At 51.1% G+C, this 22,441-nt stretch overlaps 2 protein-coding genes across 7 annotated transcripts; one reads left to right on the top strand and one right to left on the bottom strand.

Annotated features, from left to right (window-relative positions):
* Nucleotides 1-1,063: 1,063 nt before the first annotated feature.
* Nucleotides 1,064-14,436, bottom strand: Rrp9 (ribosomal RNA processing 9, U3 small nucleolar RNA binding protein). Of its 3 annotated transcripts, none has more exons than XM_076917510.1 (16): nt 14,267-14,436; nt 13,228-13,731; nt 12,912-12,994; nt 9,214-9,323; nt 4,966-5,033; nt 4,836-4,877; nt 4,339-4,465; nt 3,477-3,601; nt 3,303-3,395; nt 2,842-2,942; nt 2,613-2,747; nt 2,467-2,529; nt 2,188-2,333; nt 2,024-2,103; nt 1,331-1,404; nt 1,064-1,231 (listed from the first exon to the last, which is right to left on the bottom strand). In XM_076917510.1, exons 2-16 carry the CDS (start codon nt 13,381-13,383, stop codon nt 1,138-1,140), a joined length of 1,497 nt encoding a protein of 498 aa, XP_076773625.1. In that variant the 5' UTR covers nt 13,384-13,731; nt 14,267-14,436; the 3' UTR covers nt 1,064-1,137. The 3 variants fall into 3 exon arrangements, with proteins under 3 accessions (XP_076773625.1, XP_076773626.1, XP_076773627.1); XM_076917511.1 differs by having other exon boundaries at nt 13,228-13,659; XM_076917512.1 differs by having other exon boundaries at nt 13,228-13,453.
* Nucleotides 13,923-19,601, top strand: Parp3 (poly(ADP-ribose) polymerase family member 3). 4 transcript variants are annotated; one of them, XM_034484167.3, is made up of 11 exons: nt 13,923-14,170; nt 14,720-14,903; nt 15,393-15,518; nt 15,700-15,888; nt 16,065-16,203; nt 16,291-16,517; nt 16,758-16,907; nt 17,065-17,151; nt 17,356-17,533; nt 18,656-18,811; nt 19,159-19,601. In XM_034484167.3, exons 2-11 carry the CDS (start codon nt 14,727-14,729, stop codon nt 19,326-19,328), a joined length of 1,599 nt encoding a protein of 532 aa, XP_034340058.1. In that variant the 5' UTR covers nt 13,923-14,170; nt 14,720-14,726; the 3' UTR covers nt 19,329-19,601. The 4 variants fall into 4 exon arrangements, with proteins under 4 accessions (XP_034340058.1, XP_076773622.1, XP_076773623.1 ...); XM_076917507.1 differs by lacking the exon at nt 13,923-14,170 and adding an exon at nt 14,453-14,470; XM_076917508.1 differs by lacking the exon at nt 13,923-14,170 and adding an exon at nt 14,477-14,617 and having other exon boundaries at nt 16,080-16,203.
* Nucleotides 19,602-22,441: the final 2,840 nt, after the last annotated feature.

Raw genomic sequence — 22,441 nt, 5'->3', positions numbered from 1 at the left:
CCAGACAAAACACCATCTTGCCACGACCTGCTCCTGAATGGCCTTCTTCCTCCCACTCCCCGCCCAAGCAGCACTCCTCCTCGGCCCCCCAGCAGCTAGTTTTATATTTATTTATCAAGACGGACATGCCATGGCATGCATGTGGGCATCAGAGTACTACTTCAGGGGTCAGCTCTCTCCTCCCACCATCTGGGTTCTGAGGATCGAACTCGGTCGCCAGGCTTGGCAGCAAGTACCTTTACCCACTGAGCCATCTTAGTGGCTTTTCCGTGTGACCTAGGATCAGTCACTTAGCTCCTAATCCTCTCACGGCTTCTCACCACACTGGAATAAAACCCCGGGACTTTCCAAGTCCTTTTCCAAGGGCCTAGCATCTCACTCCCTTTTCCCAACATCTGACCTGCCTGGTACCTCTTAACCTTGTACAAACTATCCTGGGGCGGGTGTGTGTGTGGGGGTGTTCTCCATCACTCCATCACTCTTCAGATTTCAAGACCTGCCCATCCATCTGTCCTACTCTTCCATCCCCCCTCTCCCAGTCTCCCCCTCATCCACTGCTGCACCCCATGACAGGCATGAACCCCCAATCTGTAAGAGCAGCCGGATCCTTGCCTAGCTAGCTCTATCAAACTGAAAATCTCTTCCCCAATTCTGACCTTGTCCCCAAGCACAGTAGACTCTCCTACTTCAGGGGCAGTGCATCCCTTCAGCTTCCTGAGCTGGAACAGGTAGGGAAGTGGGGTCAGCCTCAACTGCAGGCTTTGCTGGCTTCCATGTGGTCCTCAGACCCCAGCCCGAGCCTTCACACAACAACGGGGAAGGCCGTCGTTCCTTGGCTGATGGGTGAGTGACTCTGACCCCATCAGCACGGTCTGAAGAGTAGCTGTCTAATAAGGTCATGCAAGAGCCAGCTGAGGTTCCCACCCAGTCCTCTGAAAACAGAGCCAGCTGAGCGCTAGCTAGAGTCCTGCCCTTCCCAGGCCTCTGCACCTCCTGCCTGGTCCTTGCCACACACCTACCCCTTACCCTCCCAGAAGCCAGAGGCACAGGGAAGAGCAAGATCTAAAATGGGAGGCTTTAATACAAAAGGGGCGGGGCAGGGGCGGGGCCTGGAAAGCACTTAAATAAGGGTGAGTGTCAGGAGCCAGCAACAGGGGACACAGGGAGCCTGCGGAGCGGGATGATGCAGACTGAGTTCCGGGCCTCCTTGATCCTCCACCACCGGCCAAGCCTGCAGGGAATGAATGACCACTGAGGCAGACGCACGCACCCCTCTCCTATTCCCATTGGCCAGTGCTACCTTGCCCTCAGCCCCACCCCCATCACACACCTGTGTTCCTGTCCCACTCCAGCCACCAAAAAGTCCCCAGCACTGGAGAACTTGAGGCTGTTGATAAAACCAACCTGAGAGAGAGAGAGGACATAGTAAGACATCAGAATGCTCCTCACCACAGCTCCCAAGAGCAGGCACGGGACAGGCAGACGCCCCTGCTGCCTCACGCACTGGTTAGGTGCAGACCCTTTCCCCTGAGGCCTTAGCCTCCTATCTCAAACAGTACGAGTGGAGCACCAGCCGAACAGGGAGATGGTGAGGTTTGAGGAGACGTTGCCCATCAAGTGTGTCAAGAGCTGCCTGGGGCCTGGCTCCTGACACTGGGGTGTTAGAAACCCTGACCCAAGCTGTCACTGACATAAGACAACCCCACAGGTCACCCCTGTGTGGACAATCAATTCCACACAGCCCAGCCTGGTTTTCAAGCCAATACCCACTTCACAGAACCAACCCAGTGCAGACCTCCACCCTCTGCCCATGTATATGCAGCTTGTGCACAAAGCCAAGACAGGGCGGAACAGGTAGGGGTTGGGGAATAGAGAAGGAAGAAAGAGGGAGTCCCTGCCAGGCTCTGTGACAGCAAGTGGCCTTGCCCTGAAGAGACTTCTCTGGATGGGAAGAGCAGAAATTGTTCATTCACAGGCCTCCAGGGTCTTGCCAAGACAGGCTTAGGCATTTAAGACCACTTACCAGGGGGATGTCACAGAGAGGGTCGAGCTGCCGGAAGCCCTCTCCACACTGCCAAAGTCGCACACGGGCATTATGGGAGCCTTGGAGGACAGAGCGTCATCAGTGAGTAAGCCCTATCCCAGCTCACCCTACAGACCCTCCTCCCCACCTCAGCGAGCACCCACCTGTGGCTACAAGGTCTGTATTGAGAAGGGCTGCCACGGAAGATATCCAGAAGGGCTGCTCCAGGCCTGCTTCCCCGTGAAGCCCATGAGCTTCACGCTGGAGGGCGAGCGGCCGTTTCTTGGAGAGGCCCCACAAGGCCACAGAGCTGTGGGTGAGGGAGGTAGTCTGAGGTATACAGCAGGGAGGAGCAAGCTGAGGGATGTGGCTAGGGTCACTGACCCACGAGCTAAGTCCACTGGTGGCAGCAGTGGTCAGACGCATCAGAAAGGAAATCTTACCCATCATCTGCACCCGACACCATGTGCTCCTCGTTGATCAGATGGATGCAGTCAATGGAACCCCTAGAAAGAGAGACCATGAGGGACAAGGCCCAGCCCTGTCACTGGCTCACAGAGCCCCGACACAGCCCAGCAAGCTGCCTTACTGGTGGCCATAGAAGACAAGCTGGGACTCCTCTGGGATCTTCCACACACGCACAGTGCCATCCCGGCCCCCGGCTGTCACACAGCACTCTCGGCTCAAGGCGTCCAAGGCAGCCACAGCATCCTGGTGCCCGAACCTGGAGGGAAGGGCAGAGCAGGAAGGGAGGGTCACATGGGAACTCAGACCCACAGGTGGACCTGTCCGCGTGCTATCCGCCTGGGCACACTCACAGCGTCTCCACGTAGGAGTTCTCGGCTGCATTCCACACCTTCACAGAGCGGTCGTGGGAAGTGCTATAGAGCTGGTGGGTACCTCTTCGGAAGGCCAGTCCCTAGAGGGAACGGAGAGGGGTCAAAGGGTATGGACTGTGGAGGGTAGACCCAGAGAGGCTCTCCTGAAAATAAGTCACATGCCCCAGGAGCCTGCTCCCCCACAGCACTCTGAGTACCACATAAGGCCCTGTGTGGAGCCAGAGCGTGCTTGCCTGTCCTCCAACAGCAACCCTCAGGCCCTCCGTCCACTGAACCTGGTCTCCCTCCATCCCTCCCCATCTCTTCAGCACACTCATGACTCACTACCCAGGGAGACCTCTGTAGATGAGCCTGGGGCCTGGGGTCTGGCACCTAGCGCCAGGCGGGCATACTCAGCAGGCATCCCATGCTAGGCAGGTGGTCACTATCCAGAGCCTCACCGACACGGCGTCCCGGTGTCCCGTGAAGGTGTACAGGTGCTGGCAGCTCTGGGCCTCCCAAATGAGAATGAGCTTGCTACGGTCACCAGAGGCCTGTGGGAAGGAAGGTAATGACCACAGGCACATACCACCCACCCACACCTCCACCCGCCCACAGGGCCAGCCCAGTCTTACGAGGTACTTGCCATCAGAGGAGATGGCCATGCAGAGGATATGGCTGCTGTGGCCTGAAGGCTGTCCCTGGGGACCCTTCTTGGCTCGAGGGATCACATGCAGCTTCCGCCCAGTCTCTACACTCCCTGCCGCCAAAAGAGGAAAGAAGTCACTGGGATGCAGGATAGGGCTGGCTACTCAGAATCCTCTCTCCCAGTATAAAAGGGCAGCACAGGCACGGGGGTCAAAGAAGGATCCTGCACTTGGGTTCAGCAGCTGTGAGCATCTGTACAAGTCACTTTGGTCACATCTGCCAAACGCAGGCAACAGATGGCAGCCATGGTTCCCAAAGAGGAAGAATGCAAAAGTGCCTGGAACGTGGAGGACTGCTGGGAGGACACCTGCGATGTGCAAGGACCCACGCGATTCCCACAGACTATCTTCTGACATCTCTACAGGTGAGCTGTGGCATATGTGCACACCACACACACAAGTGAAAGCATCAAAATAAGAAGGAGAAGGAGAAAGAAGAAGAGAGGAAGAAGAGAGGAGGAAGAAGAGGAGGAGGAAGACAAGGACAACAACGTACATTGGGACCACTAACCACCCCCTCTGATGACAGTGGGAAGGTGAGGACTATGATCAGGTTTGGAGAGCTAGGCGCCCAGAAGGACCGAGGACTCCAAGTCCGTGCAGAGCTTGAAACACCTTCTAATCCAGTTGCCCGTTTGAGTTCTCAGCTCTGTGCCCACAGAGCTCAGAAGCCCTACAGCTGCTTGGAAGCCTCTGCTGTCAATCACAAAGCCCCTCCGAGGTAGCAAATGTCTATAAGCTTCCGTCACAGGGCTCCAGCCCAGGCTCACACCCTCAAGGTCTCACTCACACTTAATGATGGTGCAGTCTTTGGCAGCGGAGAAGATGGCCAGGTCATCAGGAGTGATGACCAAGCACGTGATGGAGAGCTGGTGGCCCCGCAAAACTCGAATGTCGGTGGGAGCTGGGGCCTGAATCTGGGCAGACAGAGACTAGGTCACTGCAGTAGGAGCTACGACGACACTTCCCAACCTAGGACCATTCTTCCCCACCTACCCTAGCCAGAGGAAACCAGAACCCAAGGCTACAAGAATAAGACACTTGCATACCTGCCCAAGTGTCCACTGTTTTCCACGGGGACTTCAATAGCCTGAGCAACACTAAGCCAACTGACTACCAACCCACGTTCGTGCACTGACTCTACCCACACACTACCAACCCACATGCGTGCACTGACTCTACCCACACACTACCAACCCATGTGCGTGCACTGACTCTACCCACACACTACCAACCCATGTGCGTGCACTGACTCTACCCATACACCAAGGTACCCTGCACACTCACCTCCTTTGCCACCAATTTCTGCAGCCTGCCTCTCTGCTCGAGCTGCAAAGAGAGGAGAGAAGAGGAGTGAAGACCTGGGGAAGGCCCCGCCTTCCACCCCCCCCCCCCACACACACACACCCATACTCACCACATCCTCCTTCAAGCGCCCGGCCACCTGATCCTCCTCAAATGCACGGGCTTCAGCCTTCTCCTCCTCTGTGCAGGATAGAATAAGCCACATTGTTAGGAGCCATGCTGCGTTTGCTGAAGTAGCTATACGCTCGCCATTAGAAGATGGCGCTGGCTTCCTGTTCCTGGTTCTTCTTGGCCTTGGTGTCTGCAGCTGTGCGCACGCGTAGGTGCGAATTTTCCCGCTGATAGTACTATCAGTGGATATGTAAATGAGACCCCAGTCTGTAAGCCAATGAGGACAGATCATGTCTCTTTGATAGTATATAAGTCAGTACATTCTGGGGCTTGGGGTCCTTCCTTTGTTCTCCATCTTGCATCCTTCTAACTAAAAGAGCTATAACAATAAAAGACGCTGTCAGAAGAATCTTGAGTGTGACGTGCTCCTTATCGGGGAGGTAGCGTGTCGCATTATGGTGCCGAAACCCGGGAGTGAACGCCGAATGCCCCCGAGGATCGGATCGTCTACCTTGAAGGACCCTGCTTAGCTCGCAGAAACAAGATTCAGAACTGACGGTGCAGTAAGTCTAGACACTTTTCTGTAAGATATGGTGGATCCTATGCTTGGCCTTGCTTTCGCTATCCCTGTCTGAGTGGTGGTTGTTCTCATGTTTTGCTTTTGCCTTAATTGGCATATTAAGGGACGGGAGTGTACATGTCCTCCTTTTCAAAGTGAACCGTAAATCACAGGTAGATAACTGTGCAGGTTCGCCCAGTTCTGTAGATAAAGAATTATGGGCAATCAACAGTTTAAGCCAGCTCTCGTGGCAGTGCAGGCGCTGCTGCAGGAAAGTGGCTTGACTATTTCAGATGGGGTTCTTTTGAAGTTTTTTAAAGAATTAACCCGGGAAAAGGAAGAGGGAAGATTGAGAGCAGGCACGTTACCTATTTTTAAGATGATTCAGGCATGCATAGCGGATGAGAAATGCCAAGGAAAGATTAGAGAAGGACAAAGGGTCCTTACTCAATGTCAGGATAGCCTATCAGAAGCAGAAAAGGAAGGGAATGCTAGCAGAAAAAAAGGCAATGATAAACAGCCTTTAAGCCCTCCATGTCAGAAAAAGAAGGAGGGGGAGAAAAGAAAAAAGAAAAAAGATAATGGAGCTGAGAAAATAGCTCAGTCAGAGAAATATAAAAAAATATATCCAGCCTTGTCTGGGTTTAAAAAATTAACACTGAATGACTCCGCCTCAGAGGGGACGTCCTCTGAGGAGGGAGAAAACGAGGACGATACTTCGTCCCAGGATGGGTTGGATTCGGACGAACAAACAGAGCTCGTTATGAGAAAGAAAGATATCGTCCGGATCCTCCTTATGCACCTGGCAGTTTGCCATCGGCCGCAGCTGCTTGTGCGGAAGACAAAACAGGAACAGGCTAGGAGATATGCTCACTGGCCAGGGGAGCTATTTGTGTTTTCCCACAGGAGCAAGAAAATCCGATCTGGGTACCAACAAGTGAAGGATGGAGAAAAAGAAAATCCGGATCCAGAGGCTGTGGACATCAATGTTTCTGATATTAATTTTTTGGACTCCCATAAGGAGAGCAGCCTACCTCTGTGGGCAATAGTGAGAACATGGCCTGTTCCAATGCCTGTACATGCTAATTCGACTAAACTTCCTTTATTCTTATCTACAAGTTGTGCCATGGAAGCACCATGCATCAAAACGCCTAAGTTTGAAACAGAACCATATAATGCCACCTCAATAAAATTAAATACGGCATTATGTTTTACTTTCCAAAATGAAACTATTAGCTCTGGAAAAGGGCCATGTATTAAAATTACAAAAATGAAATTGGGATATTGGGAAGATCCACTTGTTGCTAATAAAATTCCCACAGGGATATTAATGAATGCCCTGTCACAAATAAGTACTGGAGCAACTAGTGGAAGTGCAACTGGTGGTGATAATACATCTTCTAATATCACTACCATTATGCTCACTAGCAATGTAACTATACCATTAGCTGATAATTCTCCTCTTAATGTGACCGGTAAAAGACAGATACCATGGTGCTATCCATTATTGGATTTTCCTCCGACATTTACAGCATATCAACCACCAGAATTACGGAAATTTTAACTATCGGAGGGTTTCTATTTTAATCAAAAGTTAAAAAGATTTAAAACAAATAACACTCACTCTGGCCCTGGGAGTGAGTGGCCATTTTTCGAATAGATAATTATAAATAATGATAATTATTAATGATGATAATTATTAATGGATAATTATAAATGATAATTATAAATGATAATTATAAATGATAATCTCTAATTATAAATGAGGCATCTACTAGTATATCAGCCTTTGCTAATCTACAAGGAAGCTTCCATACATCTAATAATGTCAGTGGTACACGATTGGAGACCACGCAAAGTAATAAAACAAAGATCAGTTTATCTAATTTGAAGATTAATCAACAATATTCTAATTATACGCTTGAGCCATCGCTAGTGTGTGTTCAAGCACCATATTTTTTCCTTATATTTGATAAAGAGTTGTTTGAAAACAGCTCAATAATTAATTGCCATAGTCCTAATATTACATGTTACTTAACAGAATGTTGGAATGGAAATAACCGGACAGCAATTGTGGTGAATATTCCCACATTTGTACCAGTACCTGTTGAAGCTGACCCCAAAGATTTTCCTATCGTACAATTATTGAGACAAAAAAGAGATTTTGGCATTACAGCAGCTATAATCACTGCCATTACTGTTTCTGCTGCAGCTGCAGTGACTGCAGGTATTGCCATGGCCAATCAAGTGCAAACAGCCTCAGTTATTAGTCAAATTACTGAAAAGGCATCCGATGCACTTGAGACAGTGAAGAGAACTGATGCTCATTTGGCCTCAGGGGTCTTACTGGTCAATCAGCGCATTGACTTATTACAACAACAATTACAAGCGCTTGGAGATGTCATACAACTTTCTTGTGTGGCTTCCACACGTTCCCTATGTATAACCCCCTTACTTTTTGATAATTCTTTCCTTGTTAACAGTTCTATTATTTCAGAATATCTGAAGGGGAACTGGACCCAGGAGTTGGAGTTCCTTCAAGAAGAATTACAGTTGAAGATATTAGACCTCAAAAATACAAGCCTTGATATAATCAGTTTTAAAGACTTTACCTCTTGGCTTTTTTCTGCATTTTCCTTCTTTAAGGAGTGGGTGGGGGTAGGTTTGTTTGGCTGTATGCTACTTGGAGGGACATTGATCTTACTCTGGTTGTTCTGTAAAATGAAAACTCAACAACAACGTGATAAAGTAGTTATTGCTCAGGCATTTTTGGCCATTGAGACTGGAGCATCCCCTCAAGCTTGGTTGAATATGCTAAAGTGCTGAGACGCTGTTCCGTTTATACATGCTTGTGGGCACAGGATCCCATTGCACCAAGCTGTAGACGGGACAGCCTTTTGATGCCTCCCAGGGCTCGGGTTCCCATTGCACGGGACTAAGGCACAAAGGGTCTCTAGTCACTATATGCTATTTATAAAGAAGGGGGAGATGTTAGGAGCCATGCTGCGTTTGCTGAAGTAGCTATACGCTCCCCATTAGAAGATGGCGCTGGCTTCCTGTTCCTGGTTCTTCTTGGCCTTGGTGTCTGCAGCTGTGCGCACGCGTAGGTGCGAATTTTCCCGCTGATAGTACTATCAGTGGATATGTAAATGAGACCCCAGTCTGTAAGCCAATGAGGACAGATCATGTCTCTTTGATAGTATATAAGTCAGTACATTCTGGGGCTTGGGGTCCTTCCTTTGTTCTCCATCTTGCATCCTTCTAACTAAAAGAGCTATAACAATAAAAGACGCTGTCAGAAGAATCTTGAGTGTGACGTGCTCCTTATCGGGGAGGTAGCGTGTCGCACCACATAATTCCAGGCTGCAGTTCCTTCCCTCCCTCTGTTCCATGCCTAGCCCTCTATCCAAGGGTTGGGCCATGAGTGCTGATCTTACAGGAAGCTCCTGGTACCTCAGGGGTCCCTGTCTGCCTTTGTTTACACTGGGCTTGGCTCCCTAAAGGTCTGGTCTGTCCCAGGGTGTACTGGTCCATTGGAGACACTAGCCACCCTCTGCAAGGTACCCAACACCAGCAGCACTAGCGACAATGGGAACCTACGTGACTGACCCATCAGATGCCTGGAACTGCAACAGGGGCAGCAGGTCGGCTCTGCCAGAGACCCTGGCCTGCATCAAGCCCCCAGCTCACCTTGCTGCCTGAGTTGTTCAAGGTAGAGTTTGGCCAAGCGTAACTTCTTTTCCTGTGCAGTCTCCTCCAGCTCTTCCTCCTCCTCTTCCTCTGTTTTTCTTGGAGCCAAGCTGTGGAGAAAAGGGGTGGGGACTAAGGGGATGACCCCCTCATCTGGGAGAAGGGGTGGGGTCTAAGGGGATGGCCCCCCTCATCTGACCACTAGAACTGTGCTTCCTCAATGCCAGCCTTGCCCCTGCCAACCCCTAGGGCCAACGACCCACATACAGAAAACAGAAAGATGTGACTTCAACTGAAAGGTCCCACAGTGTCCAGCACAAGGTCATCAAAACAGCCAGCTCCCCCTCAACACTAGGAAATTACCACAACATTTCAACAAGAAGGGAAAGAGAAGATCCCACACGCTTCTACAAGAAGCCAGGTTGTATACGAGAGAGCAGAAGTAAAAGGTGGCAGGCCTGCTGACTTGGCTTAGTGGCAGAGTTAACAAGCATCCTTGAAGCCCTGGGCTCAACAGCCAGTGCAAGGGAGAGGGGAGGAGAAGAGGAGGAGAAAGAGGAGGAGGAGAAGAGGTATCAGGATAAACGTGACAAGTGAAGACATGGCCATGGTGTGGCTCAGTAACAGGACAAGGTCCTGAACTCAACCACCATCCCCCAGAAAAACCACACTGTCAAGCCAGGCACAGTGGCACACCTAAAATCCTAGAATTTGGAAGGCTAAGACAAGGAGACCACCACAAGTTCAAGGCTAGCTTGAACTAGAGTAAGACTATCTCTAAAAGTCCCAGCTAAAAAGGACACGGTCAGGTATACAGAGTGACGGAGAACTAACTGACCCTGTCCTTCTACTGCGCTTCCCAAGCTAAAGGACACAGGCACAGGGCACTGAACACAGGAAATCCAACATACAGAACAGAAGGCAAAGGCCAGGATGACATCCACTCCAAGACACAGGATGGCTAGTCCCTAAAGAACTCAAGACACAGACATGCTGGGGCTGCCCTCGGCTTGCTGCCCTGCATACTCCTTGAACCCCAAGGGCTAGGTTCCAAGTGAATCCTAAGCAGTACTGACTGAGCCATATGTGATGAATTTCTTGCTGTCCCTTGTAAGCCCCAGAGTCCCTGGACCAGCTCAAGACACTCATTTCTCTCAAAGACAGGTTCAGCTTTGACCTGTTCCTGAAAGCTTGAAGTTAGTGTTAAGAACTCTCAAGCCAGGCGTCCAAGGCAGCTCGCACCCTCCAATCACAAGCCTGCAGACATCCAGTCTGCTGCCTGCTATTTCCCAGTACCCTTGCCCAGTACTTCTACCAGAAGGGACTTTAAAACCTGTCAGGAACAACAGTGTCCTGGGGCACATCCCAACACTTGGGAGGCAGAGGCAGGCAGGTCTCTGAGTTTGAGGCCAGCCTGGTCTACATAGCAGTTCCAGGACAGCCAGAGCTACAAAGTCCCTGACTAAAAGAACAGAACAAAAACCATGTCTCAAGAAGGTCAAGGCCAGCCAGGCGGTGGTGGCGGTGGCGCATGCCTTTAATCCCAGCACTTGGGAGGCAGAGGCAGGCGGATTTCTGAGTTCGAGGACAGCCCGGTCTACAGAGTGAGTTCCAGGACAGCCAGGGCTACACAGAGAAACCCTGTCTCGAGAAAAAAGAGAAAAAAAAAAAAAAAAAAAAAAAAAAAAAAAAAAAAAAAAAAAAAAAAAAACACACACACACACACAAAAATGAAGGTCAAGGCCAGACCATGCCCCAGAGTTATGGCCTTCCTGAGTGTACCCAAACCAATCAGTCTCTTATTTAAGGGTCCCCACAGAGAAATGCAGACTGGTGGTTAGAAGTATGGTGACTCAGCAAGTAAAGACACTTGATGCCAAGACCTTATAAACAAGATTTGGCAATTCTGCCTTTTTTGTTTTGTTTCTCAAGACGTATTTTCTCCATGTAGCCATGGCTGGCCTCAAATTCACAGATCTGTCTGCTTCTGCCTCCCAGGTGCCAGGGATTAAAGGTGTACACCACCATACCAAGCATCACTTTTTATTTAAAAAGTCCCTTTTGAAAGAAAAGCTGTTTCAACCCTAAATTTAATGTGTGTACACATTTATTTTTACTTTTGCCCATGTAAGAAGATCAGCAGAAGAAAACTGAGTGGTACTTCTATTGCTAATACATTTACTTTATGACACAACTTAAAATACTTCAGAGCTGGAAAAGAGTGGGCAGGAAAACATGGCTTATTGGCTAAGAGCTCTGGCTGATCTTACAGAGAATCTGGGTTCCATCCCAGCACCCCTCAGGTGGCCCCATGACCACCTGACATGACAGTTCCAGGGGAATCCAATGTCCTCGGTCTTCCCTGGGCATCAGCATGTAAGCACTGTATACAAACTCATGCATACACACACACATATAAACAAAAACCAAAGTGGTTTTACACAGGTCCTGGAGGCAGAAGCAGGCTGATGTCTCTGAGGTTGAGGCCAGCCTGATCTATATAAGCTAATTCCAGGACAGCCACGGCTACATGCAAAAAACCTTGCCTCAAAAAGGGAGATTGTTTCCATGAGCAAGTTAAGGCAACACATATCCACTTCCACAAGCAGAATTGATAGTCAGGTCTGTAATCCTGGCACGCAGGAAGCAGAAGCAGGCAGATCTCTTGAGTACAGGGCTAGCCTGGTCTACGGAGTGAGTCCCAGGACAACTGCTACTCAGAGAAATCCTGTCTGGGGGTATACTATAGAATTACTACATCCAGTTTATAAGGGAGGTTTCATGATTCCCAGGACTAAGAATCTCCACCCCAGGAATGACACCCTGTTCCCAGTCCTCTGAAATCTTGATGCCATCCCCATCACCGGCTGAAATGAGGAAAGTGTTCAAACCTCCCTCAATTCTATATGCACCTATCACTTGCCCGTTTATTTTTCCTGCCTCCCAACCTGGCACACTAATACCCCAGCCTCGTCTTCGGTCCCTGAACCTCTTCTCTATCAACTCCACGACACCCCTCATCTCTCCAGACTCAACTTTTAAAAAGGCTTCTTCGGTTCTCACAACACATGCCTCCAAGATACACACCTCCCTACACACCTCCACACACAGTGAAACAAGTCCCTAGTGTTAGGAAGGCTACACATGTGACAAACACTAACTTTAACTCTTTAGAAAGCTGAAGTTGAGGCCAACCTGGTCTACAGAGTGAGTTCCAGGACAGCCAGGGCTACACAGAGAAACCTTGTCTGGAAAAAACAAAAAAACAAAAAAACAAACAAAAAAAAAAAAAAAAAAGAAAGAAAAAAAGAAAAAGAAAACTGAAGTTGTAGGATCATTTGAACCCAGGAGATCTGTCTCAAAAAGGAGTCCAATGACACCAGTCGTTGTGGTATTGTGTGAAACAGAATGAAGTAGGTGTGTTCTGCACCCTTCTCTTCTCCCCTTGCCTCTCAATCGATCCAGCCCTGTGCCTGCCTCCATGTCATAAGGCGAAAAAAGGTCCCAAGCTCTCCCTCCCCTAGAGGTCCAGGGTCCTCCCCATAGACACATCAGAGATAAACGACATCTCACTGACAGAAATTGGAGGAATGACCCAGCATCTCGAGCCAAACACCTAGCTCTGTTACCAGCCGCACTGAGTCTTCTAGTTACCACGAGCCTCAGTTTATCTTTCCTCTCGGTAGACAACAACTCACCTCTCACTCTCAGAATCGCTGGAAATCTCTTCATTCATTTTGCCGCCACCCTTCGACTTGCCTCTGTCGGCAGCGGAGTCTACCTGGAAATAAAACGATCCTTTCTTGATCAAGAGCCCCAGGACTAAGAAAGGCAAGTGGCACCTGGCCCTGACCAAGCAGGTTTCCCAGAATTTGGTGGGTGGAAAAAAAGAGATGGAGGCTCCCTTCTGATGGAGCTCTTGGGGAAGATACATGCCCCGATGTGGGGCCTGGGATGGAATGATGGCTCTCCCAGTAGCAAGATCAGTTGCGCCCAAGGGATCACCATGCTCACCTTTCGTCGCCGCTTGCCGGCCACCGGAGCCGCCCCGGGCCCGGGAGCTGGCTTTGCCCGCTTACGAGTTGCCACGGCGGTCGACATACTGTTCATCAAGGCGCCGCTGCCGCTGCTGAAGAACTCACTCACATGGCTGCTAAACCCGGGCCGCATGGCAAGACACGGAGCCCTAATAGGTTTCCACTGCACGGCGGGCCAGCTCCATTGGACCCTTCAGAAGAGCCTGTCACGCCCCCAATCGTCTATTGGACCGATGCAGTTGGACACGCCTCCAGGAGCTCCTATAGGCTCCGGCGCCAGCCAGGAGTAGGAAGCAAGTCTCTCCTACTGTTTCCGGCCTGGGCCTGTGGCGCTTGCGCTCTGCTGACACCTGACTTCCAGGGCGGGGTGGGGCCAGGAGGGCATGTCTGTGTTTGCGTCTTATGGCCACTAGGGGGAGCCAGAGGTGCGGGGTTCTGTGATTTTCTGCTGGGGCAGTGTTAAAGCTAACCCAGCTAGGCTCTAAAACATAAGGAATGGGATTCAGGCAGCTCTAGAGAGGAGATGGTATCCGAACCCAGAGCCAAAATCACCGGGAAAATAACGGATACATGCTGCATGTGCCTAGTCAAAGCTGCATGAGGGGCGAATCAGTCCCTGCGGCTTTGGATACGTCTAGATTAATGTCCTCTCATCTTTGGGACCGGTCACCAACATCGGCCTACCCAGCCTCTGACTCATCCCACTAGTGGCCAAATGACTGGAATTCTACACCACCCCTAAGCTCTTTCCCCTCCTCTGGTGGTTGCTGGGAAATCCCTACCAAAGACAAGCCAAAGGCTCACGAAGGGTCACTTAGATGGGAGCCCACACTTGGAACTCGTTTCTTAGGAAGCACACTCAGCATTCCTGAGACACGGCTGGATAACAGCCACCTCTTCCAGGGTCCTGTTTCTTCTGGGTGAGTGTCCTTTGGCCCTGCCCTGGAGTCCTCTGCAGGGCAGGGAAGGGTGAGGTTAAAGTGGCATTTGATCTCTGGCAGTTGAAAGCCACTTACCTGAAACTTTGGCTGGCACCCCAGAACTCTGGACTGTTAGCAAAAGGCTTCTTCTACACAACTTGGTCCTAAGCTCTGAAGGTAGCTCTGGCTGCAGAAGGGCTACTTATAGAGTCCTCCCCCTGTAGTTGCGATGATTCAGCCCAGATGACTGACAGGAGGAGGAAATGTTCTAGAAAGGGAGGTGCCCCAGAAGTGGGAGGGGTGAGTCGTCTTTCACTTTTTCTACTACCTCAGGGCACACCTCAACCTGGAGAGCATAGGGAGCCAACTTCTTCCAAGTTCCAGAGTGGGCAGAACTGACAGGGACTCTAACCTTGTACTTGCAGCTTAGGGTGGGGTATCTCTGAGGTACTAAGTGCAGTTTTGGAGACGGGGATTTGTATACCAAGAAGGAGTAGGAGGTCAGCCCCCTAAAAGGCAAATCTGAACACTCCCTACCTCTTACCCCAGGAGAACCATGGCTCCAAAACGAAAGTCTTCCGTGCAGACTGAGGGCTCCAAGAAGCATCGACGGGGGACAGGGGAGGAGGACAGCTTCCGGTCCACTGCTGAGGCTCTCAGAGCAGCTCCTGCTGATAATCGTATCATCCGTGTGGACCCCTCATGTCCATTCAGCAGGAACCCCGGGATTCAGGTGAGCTGAACCCATGTTCAGACTACAGCCTTCTCCTCCTTGGGTTCTTAGTTTTAACCCAGTAGCTCAGTGTCTCTATGCCAGGGATTGCGTACATGTCTTCTGAAGACCACCAAGGTCTTCAGGTCAAGGTGTATCATGTCTGACCATCAGGTCAAGGTGTATCATGTCTGACCATCAGACACTAGGGTGTTGCCTCTTGCATCACATTCAAGGAAGGGGCCTGACTCAGTTTCCCCAGGACCCTCCTCCATGTTCCCTCAGCCCTCAGGGCAGAGCCAGGTCTTTTTCAGATTCCCACACCCAGGAAGCAGCTGCATCCTCTCCAAATTCCCATGCCCACAATGGGGCTTCATCACATCCAGTGAGACTGTGATCCCAAGGAAGGGCACAGTCACCAATGCCAAAACAAGCCCTCCCCCCACCATGCCCCAGTGTGACACCTAGCTCATGCCCAGCCAAGCTGCCCTCCGGACCCACCCCACACAGGTCCATGAGGACTATGACTGTACCCTGAACCAGACCAACATCGGCAACAACAATAATAAGTTCTACATCATCCAGCTGCTGGAGGAGAGCAGTCGCTTCATCTGCTGGAACCGCTGGGGCCGAGTGGTGAGTGAGCCATCACCAGGGCTGCCCTCCCCCACACTCCCTCCTCTGGGCACAAGGGTATCCAAAGAGCCACTGCTGCTGACTGTCCTACTTCCTTTCCAGCTGTTCAGAGGCCATCGGCCCAGCCCAGAGACCAGCAAACAGTTTTGGTGGGCACACCCCTGAAAGTTGTCTCTTACAGGGAGAGGTTGGCCAGAGCAAGATGAATCACTTCAACTGCCTGGAAGATGCAAAGAAGGACTTTAAGAAGAAATTTTGGGAGAAGACTAAAAACAAATGGGAGGATCGGAACCACTTTGTGCCCCATCCCAACAAGTACACTCTTATAGAAGTTCAGGGAGAAGCAGAGAGCCAAGAGGCTGTAGTGAAGGTGAAGGGGCAGGAGAGGGCGGTAGGGAGCAGCAAGGGGCAGAGGTGGGGCACTGCCTGCCAGCCCATCCAAGGCCAGAGAGGGAGGTTGGGACTCCTCTCTTGGTTTAAGCCTTTTCTAATGTCCTACCCTGCTCCCTGTGTGGGCATCCTGCCTAACGGCTCCTGCCCAAGCAGGCCTTCTCTCCCCAGGTGGATGGCGGCCCAGTGAGGACTGTGTTTAAGCCCTGCTCCCTAGACCCTGCCACCCAGAAGCTTATCACCAACATCTTCAGCAAAGAGATGTTCAATAATGCAATGACCCTCATGAACCTGGGTGAGGAGGAGCTCTCAGCAGAGTGGCAGGTCCCTCCCCCTCCCCCAACCAAGGGCCACAGGCTGAGTTCATCCCTTCATCTCCCAGATGTGAAGAAGATGCCCTTGGGAAAGCTGAGCAAGCAGCAGATTGCTCGTGGCTTTGAGGCTTTGGAAGCTCTAGAGGAGGCCATGAAAAACCCCACAGGGGATGGCCAGAGCCTAGAAGAGCTCTCATCCTGCTTCTACACTGTTATCCCACACAACTTCGGCCGCAGACGACCCCCGCCCATCAACTCCCCTGAAGTTCTTCAGGCCAAGAAGGACATGCTGATGGTGAGAGCTGGCAGGCCCTGAGGATACCAGGCAAACTGGGCAAAGATGAGAGGAACAGACGGCCATGCAGTCCAGAGGGATAGGCTGCAATGGGCAGGCTGAGAGCCAAGGGAGGGGGGGAGCCAGACAGAGAGATGGGCTGGGGAAGGAACAGGCAGGTGGGGTGTCTATCACATGGGAGAGGCTGGGGTGGAAGTGGAAGCCCATCAGGCAGACAAGGTCCAGTGCCTGTTATCTTAGGTGCTAGCCGACATCGAGCTGGCCCAGACATTGCAGGCAGCCCCTGGTGAGAAGAATACAGTGGAAGAGGTGCCACACCCACTGGACCGAGACTACCAGCTCCTCAGGTGCCAGCTGCAACTGCTGGACTCTGGGGAGTCCGAGTACAAGGTGAACTCTGCCCACCTGCCCTTGAGATACCCAGGGAGCCCTGGCTTGCAGCATTCTCTCCTATGTGCCCAGACCTAAGGAGAGATCTGGAGTGGGAGGACCACAGGGCAAGTCCACAAGTCTCCCACCTTTGGCCACTGGCCTTCGTTCTCCACAGGCAATACAGACCTACCTGGAACGGACTGGCAACAACTACAGATGCCCAGACCTGCAGCATGTTTGGAAAGTAGACCGAGAAGGGGAGGTGAGGGAGATTCAGCCCCTGCATCAACACCCTATCCCTTAGGGGGAGAACACTTACTTATCTGCCCCTTTGCTAAGCTGGTTTAACAACCCTGATCAGTTTCTGCCAGGTTGATTGTATGCCATTGACCCGTGGAGCCCTAGGCTTGGGACACCTGAACCCTCACAAGGCACGTCAATACCATTTTCTATCTCCCCCACTCAGGGAGACAGGTTCCAGGCCCACTCCAAACTGGGCAACCGGAGGCTGCTGTGGCATGGCACCAATGTGGCCGTGGTGGCTGCCATCCTCACCAGTGGGCTCCGAATCATGCCCCATTCGGGTGGTCGTGTTGGCAAGGGTATCTATTTTGCCTCGGAGAACAGCAAGTCAGCTGGTTATGGTGAGACACCCCTGGGCCAAGACCTGGATGGGGATGGGGCCACCAAGACAGACTGAGAGATGAAGTAAGTGTGAGAGCTTTACTGACCAGAGTACACAGTGAGGCTTCCCAGGACTCAGGGACTCTGAAGAAGCACCTGGCAGTTGGGGATGCATCCTAGAAGAGGGGAGACAGATAGGATAAGAGCAAACAGACTCTGAGAAGTAAGAGAAATCCTGAGAGGCAGGGGTGAAGGCTGTGTGGGCCAGGCCTGGAAAGGACAGCTCGTTCTATGTGGAAGTTCACAGCAGTGTCAGGTGAAGAGGGGCAGGGACATAGAACCATCAAGGGAGCCTTCTCCGGAAAGTCACGGAGAGCCTGGGTTGGATGTGCACATGGAACAATCTTGTGGCTGGAGCAGTGGAGAAGGTGATAGAGGCACGGAGGCTGCCCCCCACCCCCGTCTCTCTGTCTCTGTCTGTCTAGCTCTCTGTCTCTCTCCCTCCTTCTTTCCCTCCCTCCCTCCCTCCCTCCCTCCCTCCCTCCCTCCCTCTCTGGGCACTAGCTCTGGCCCCAAGGCTGCAAAAATCAGAGGGGTGTGTGAGGCAGCGTGATACTTACTATGTGGGAAAAGGTCAAAGGTAACTCCAGTTACTTCCAAGTTCATGGTCAGGGTATCCTCACTTGAGTGACCTCATCAGCCCAAGCTGTCCCCATCACTGGCAGGTGTGATCACCTTCCACTCCAAGAAAGCAAGAGTCTAAGCCAAAACTAATGGGGTTCAAGTCCTTGGCAGATGGGAGGTCTACCAAGATGACAAAGTATCCAAGAAAGACTGGCTGTGGGGCCTCAAGAGAGCCAATCAGAAGAGTCTGTGGTGGAGCCTGAGGGATGTCAGTGACAACATGAATAAAGTAGGCCAGGGAGTTGCGCCCCCACCCTCCCAGGATGGGATGCCATAGCTCACCCTTTAACTGAGAGCCTATGGGGGTGGGGGGAGGTGCTGAGCAACAGGGGACAGGAAGAAGGCTGAAGTGGGAGGGGCCAGGCCAGGGCAAGTGCTTCTTTGGGCTGCAAAAGTGGTGGAGAGATGGGGAAGGCTTGAGCTGCCTCCTCTTACCACTGGGCCTCTGTGTCCCCTAGTTACTACCATGCATTGTGGGGGCCACCAGGTGGGCTACATGTTCCTGGGCGAGGTGGCCCTCGGCAAAGAGTACCACATCACCATGGATGATCCCAGCTTGAAGAGTCCACCCCCTGGCTTTGACAGTGTCATCGCCCGAGGCCAAACAGAGCCTGGTGAGCCCCCCATATTGGGCAGCTCTATAGCCAAAAGTGGGGTTGACATAAGGGACTGGAGGAATTTTCGGAAAGAAGACAGCAGAGAGAGTAGACTATAGAAAGATAAAAACATGTAGGAACAGATTTTCTGTGTCACCCAGCAAACACCCACTGTAACAACTCTCTCCAGGGCGGCTAAGAGGGCTGCAGAGAATCATGTCATTGGCTGAGCGCTAGCCGAAGACTTTACCAGAGAAAAGTGGGGGATAAGGTGGCATTCCCTGTAGCAAGAGGCAAGTCACAAGGACTAAGTCATAGGTAGCCCCAGGCACCAGTGACCCCCCTTGGCCCTCCATCCCTTGTAGATCCCGCCCAGGACATTGAACTACAGCTGGATGGGCAGCCAGTGGTGGTTCCTCAAGGCCGCCCTGTGGCGTGCCCATCATTCAAAAGCTCCAGCTTCAGCCAGAGTGAGTACCTCATATACAAGGAGAGCCAATGTCGCCTGCGCTACCTCCTGGAGATTCACCTCTGAGCTGCTTGCCCTGCCCAGGTCCTGCCAGGCTGGGCCACGATCTTCACCCTCTTCTCTCTGGTTCTCGGATCATTTTGTCTGCCTCCCAAGAATTTAACACATGCCAGGCACACTGGCACACACCCGTAGCATCAGCTACTCAGGGGGCAGAGGCAAGAAAAACACTTTACCCTGGAATCTGGACTCTAGCCTAGGCTACATGTAAGACATGTAAGACATGTCTCAAGAAATTACAATACTGAGTCAAAGCCAAATAAACAATGTTTTGAAGCAGGCCGTGTACTTGGGAGTACTTGGGAGGATGAGACAGGAGAATCACTGTGAGTTCAAGGTCAGCCTGGATAAAATAGTTCCAGGCTAGCCTAAGCTATAGATGGTGACCCTGCCGCAAAAATATAGAAGCCAATGTTCCGGTCAATAATGGACTACAGTACTAGGATCATATCATCTAATGACACCGTTGTCATGTCGGTCTATGTGAACAGAATCTACACACAATGACAAAATCACTCAGGAGCATGTTCATGAGAACGTTATCACCATCATGAGGTGGAAAACAACTTCATGTTGTCTTTATCTATAGTCAGTGCTGTGCAATAGATTCTTAACTCATTTCTCCTGTCTGACTGAATTTTGTACACACATCTTCCTAAGCCCCTTTGTGCTTTACTCAGGAGCCCAGCCTTTTTAGACTCCACATGTAGGTGATATCATGTGGTATTTGTCTTTCTGGGCCTGGCTAACTTAACATCCTGCAGGTTCTCCCATGTTGTTTCAAACAATGGCATTTCCTTCTTTTTTACGGCTGAATAGTATTCCACTGTGTGTTCACATTTTCTTTGCCTATCCACCCATCAGTGGACACAGGATGATTTGCATGTCAGTTATTGGGAACAGTGCTTTAAAAAAAACCCAGCAACCTACTGGTTTCATTTCTTTTGGAATAGTGGTATTGCTGGATCCATCCCATCTCTCCCTGCCAGGGCCCCCTATATCTAAAAGAGTGATTCCCAGTACCTTCCGATTCTCTTAGCCTGGTCCTGGCTGTGGCCCAGCAACCTACTGGTTTCATTTCTTTTGGAATAGTGGTATTGCTGGATCCGTCCCATCTCTCCCTGCCAGGGCCCCCTATATCTAAAAGAGTGATTCCCAGTACCTTCCAATTCTCTTAGCCTGGTCCTGGCTGTGGCCCCAGACTCTTGCCTCCTAAAGTCATATTTAAAGAGGCACTGGCTGGGTAATGCATCCTGCTAACTGCCTTACATCTCTGGCCATTTGATGGCTTTTCTTAGGTTTGAGTTCAGTTTTTGTGCTCAGGGACATGTTAAGAGAGGTGCCCCAACACTGAGCCACTTCCCAGACTCACAGCCTCAGCTTATCTGTGCTACAGTGGCCACAGTCTTCCTTTCTCTCCACGGTGGCCCTGCACGTGGCACCTCCAGCTGCACATCCAGACGTGTGTGCTCACATGAGCTGATAATGACCACATGCATCCTGCCCACCCAAGGTTACCCCTGGAGCACCCTGCCCCCTCTAATATCCAAATAGGAGCCTCACCATCAATGCAGAAACCTCCATTTGGAAAGCCCCCTGATTCTGTCTCCTTGGCTTAAACACTGCCAGGTGAACCAGGCATCCCTGTCTCATGTCTGGATGCTAGAAAGGAGCTGAGTTATGGAAGATGGGAGTCTTGGTTTATAGCCTAGGCTGCACTTGAACTCGTCATTCGCCCAAGCGCTGGGGTCACAGTTGTGTGCCTGTTGTCACACCCAGCTCATTTTAACATTCAGGAGACTGCAGGACAGTTGCTTCATATAATGTTTCCTGACATTTTATGTGTATGGGTGTCTTGCGTGCACATGTGTCTGGACCACTTGTGGGCCTAGTACCCACAGAGACCAGAAGAGGGCATCAGATCCCCTGGTACTGGAGTTACAGATGGTTGTGAGCTTCCTACTATGACACCTGGCAGCCTGAGTTTGACCCCCAGGACCCACATAAAGGCGAGTGGCCTCCATGCATATGCCACAGCACCCCAACATATCCCCCAATAATAATAAAGTGGAAGATCCTCCCTGCCCCTCCCTCATCCCCCTCATCTGCTGGAGTGAACCCCCCACATTGAGTTTTGCACATTTACATAAGCATATACACTCACTACAAAGAATTCTAATTTTTTGGTGGTTTGAGGCATGGTGGTTTTTGTTTTTCTTGACAGGATTTCTCTGTGTAACTCTGGTTGTCCTGGAACTCACTTTGTAGACCAGGCTGGCCTCCAACTCAGAGATCCACCTGCATCTGCCCCAATGCTGGGACTAAAAGCATGTGCCACCACTGTCTGGTCGAATTCTTTTTTTTTTAAATACAGGGTCTCACTATACAAATCAAGTTGTTGGAACTCACAGAGGTCCTCCTGCCTGTGCCTCCCAAGTGCTGGGATTAAAGGCGTGTACCACTATACCTGACAGCTAATTTTTTAAAATTAAATTTAGTGGTTTGGGAAGGAGTATGCATACACACACACACACACACGTTCCCTCCCCTTTGTCGTCCTCTCTAGACTCCTTTTCTCTCTTGTCTGCTGTTCCTGTGGACCCTTCTGAGCTTCCCCTGGGCTGTGGATGCCCACGAGGTTGCCCCATTCCTGCAGGCCTGTCAGGGCAGGCAGAAGAAGAGTAGAGTGGGCTTTTCTCCACTCTCTGAATTAATACCTCAAATATCCAGCATCACCCTCTAGAGGCAAACCACATCCAAGCTATGGCCAGGTACAGAAGGGGATGTCAGTGTGGACCAGCTCTAGGAAGGAAGCAGGTGACCAGAGTGCCAGCCCTGTGCTCTGAAGCACAAACCTCCCCTCTTCCCCTAACCTCCTCATCTGAATGATGGGAAACTGGACAGTGACCTGTCAAGGTCCATCAGGGAATGAGTCACACCAAGAGGCTGCAGCCTGATCTCTAGGGCCGAAGGGATGCTGGCCTCATTCTTGTAATGACCTTGGAGGCCCTTACAGCCCAGGGAGAGAGGCCCCAAATGATCATGCACATAGATATGAGACAGAGCATCAGGGAAAAACAGTGTCTGCAAGCCCCACAAAGCACCGTGAAGGAGTAACG

The sequence above is a fragment of the Arvicanthis niloticus genome, chromosome 21 (assembly GCF_011762505.2).
Source record: "Arvicanthis niloticus isolate mArvNil1 chromosome 21, mArvNil1.pat.X, whole genome shotgun sequence".
Taxonomy (NCBI): Eukaryota; Metazoa; Chordata; class Mammalia; order Rodentia; family Muridae; genus Arvicanthis; species Arvicanthis niloticus.
The sequence above is the reverse complement of the archived record's forward strand: the minus strand, read 5'-3'. Positions and strand labels throughout refer to the sequence as shown.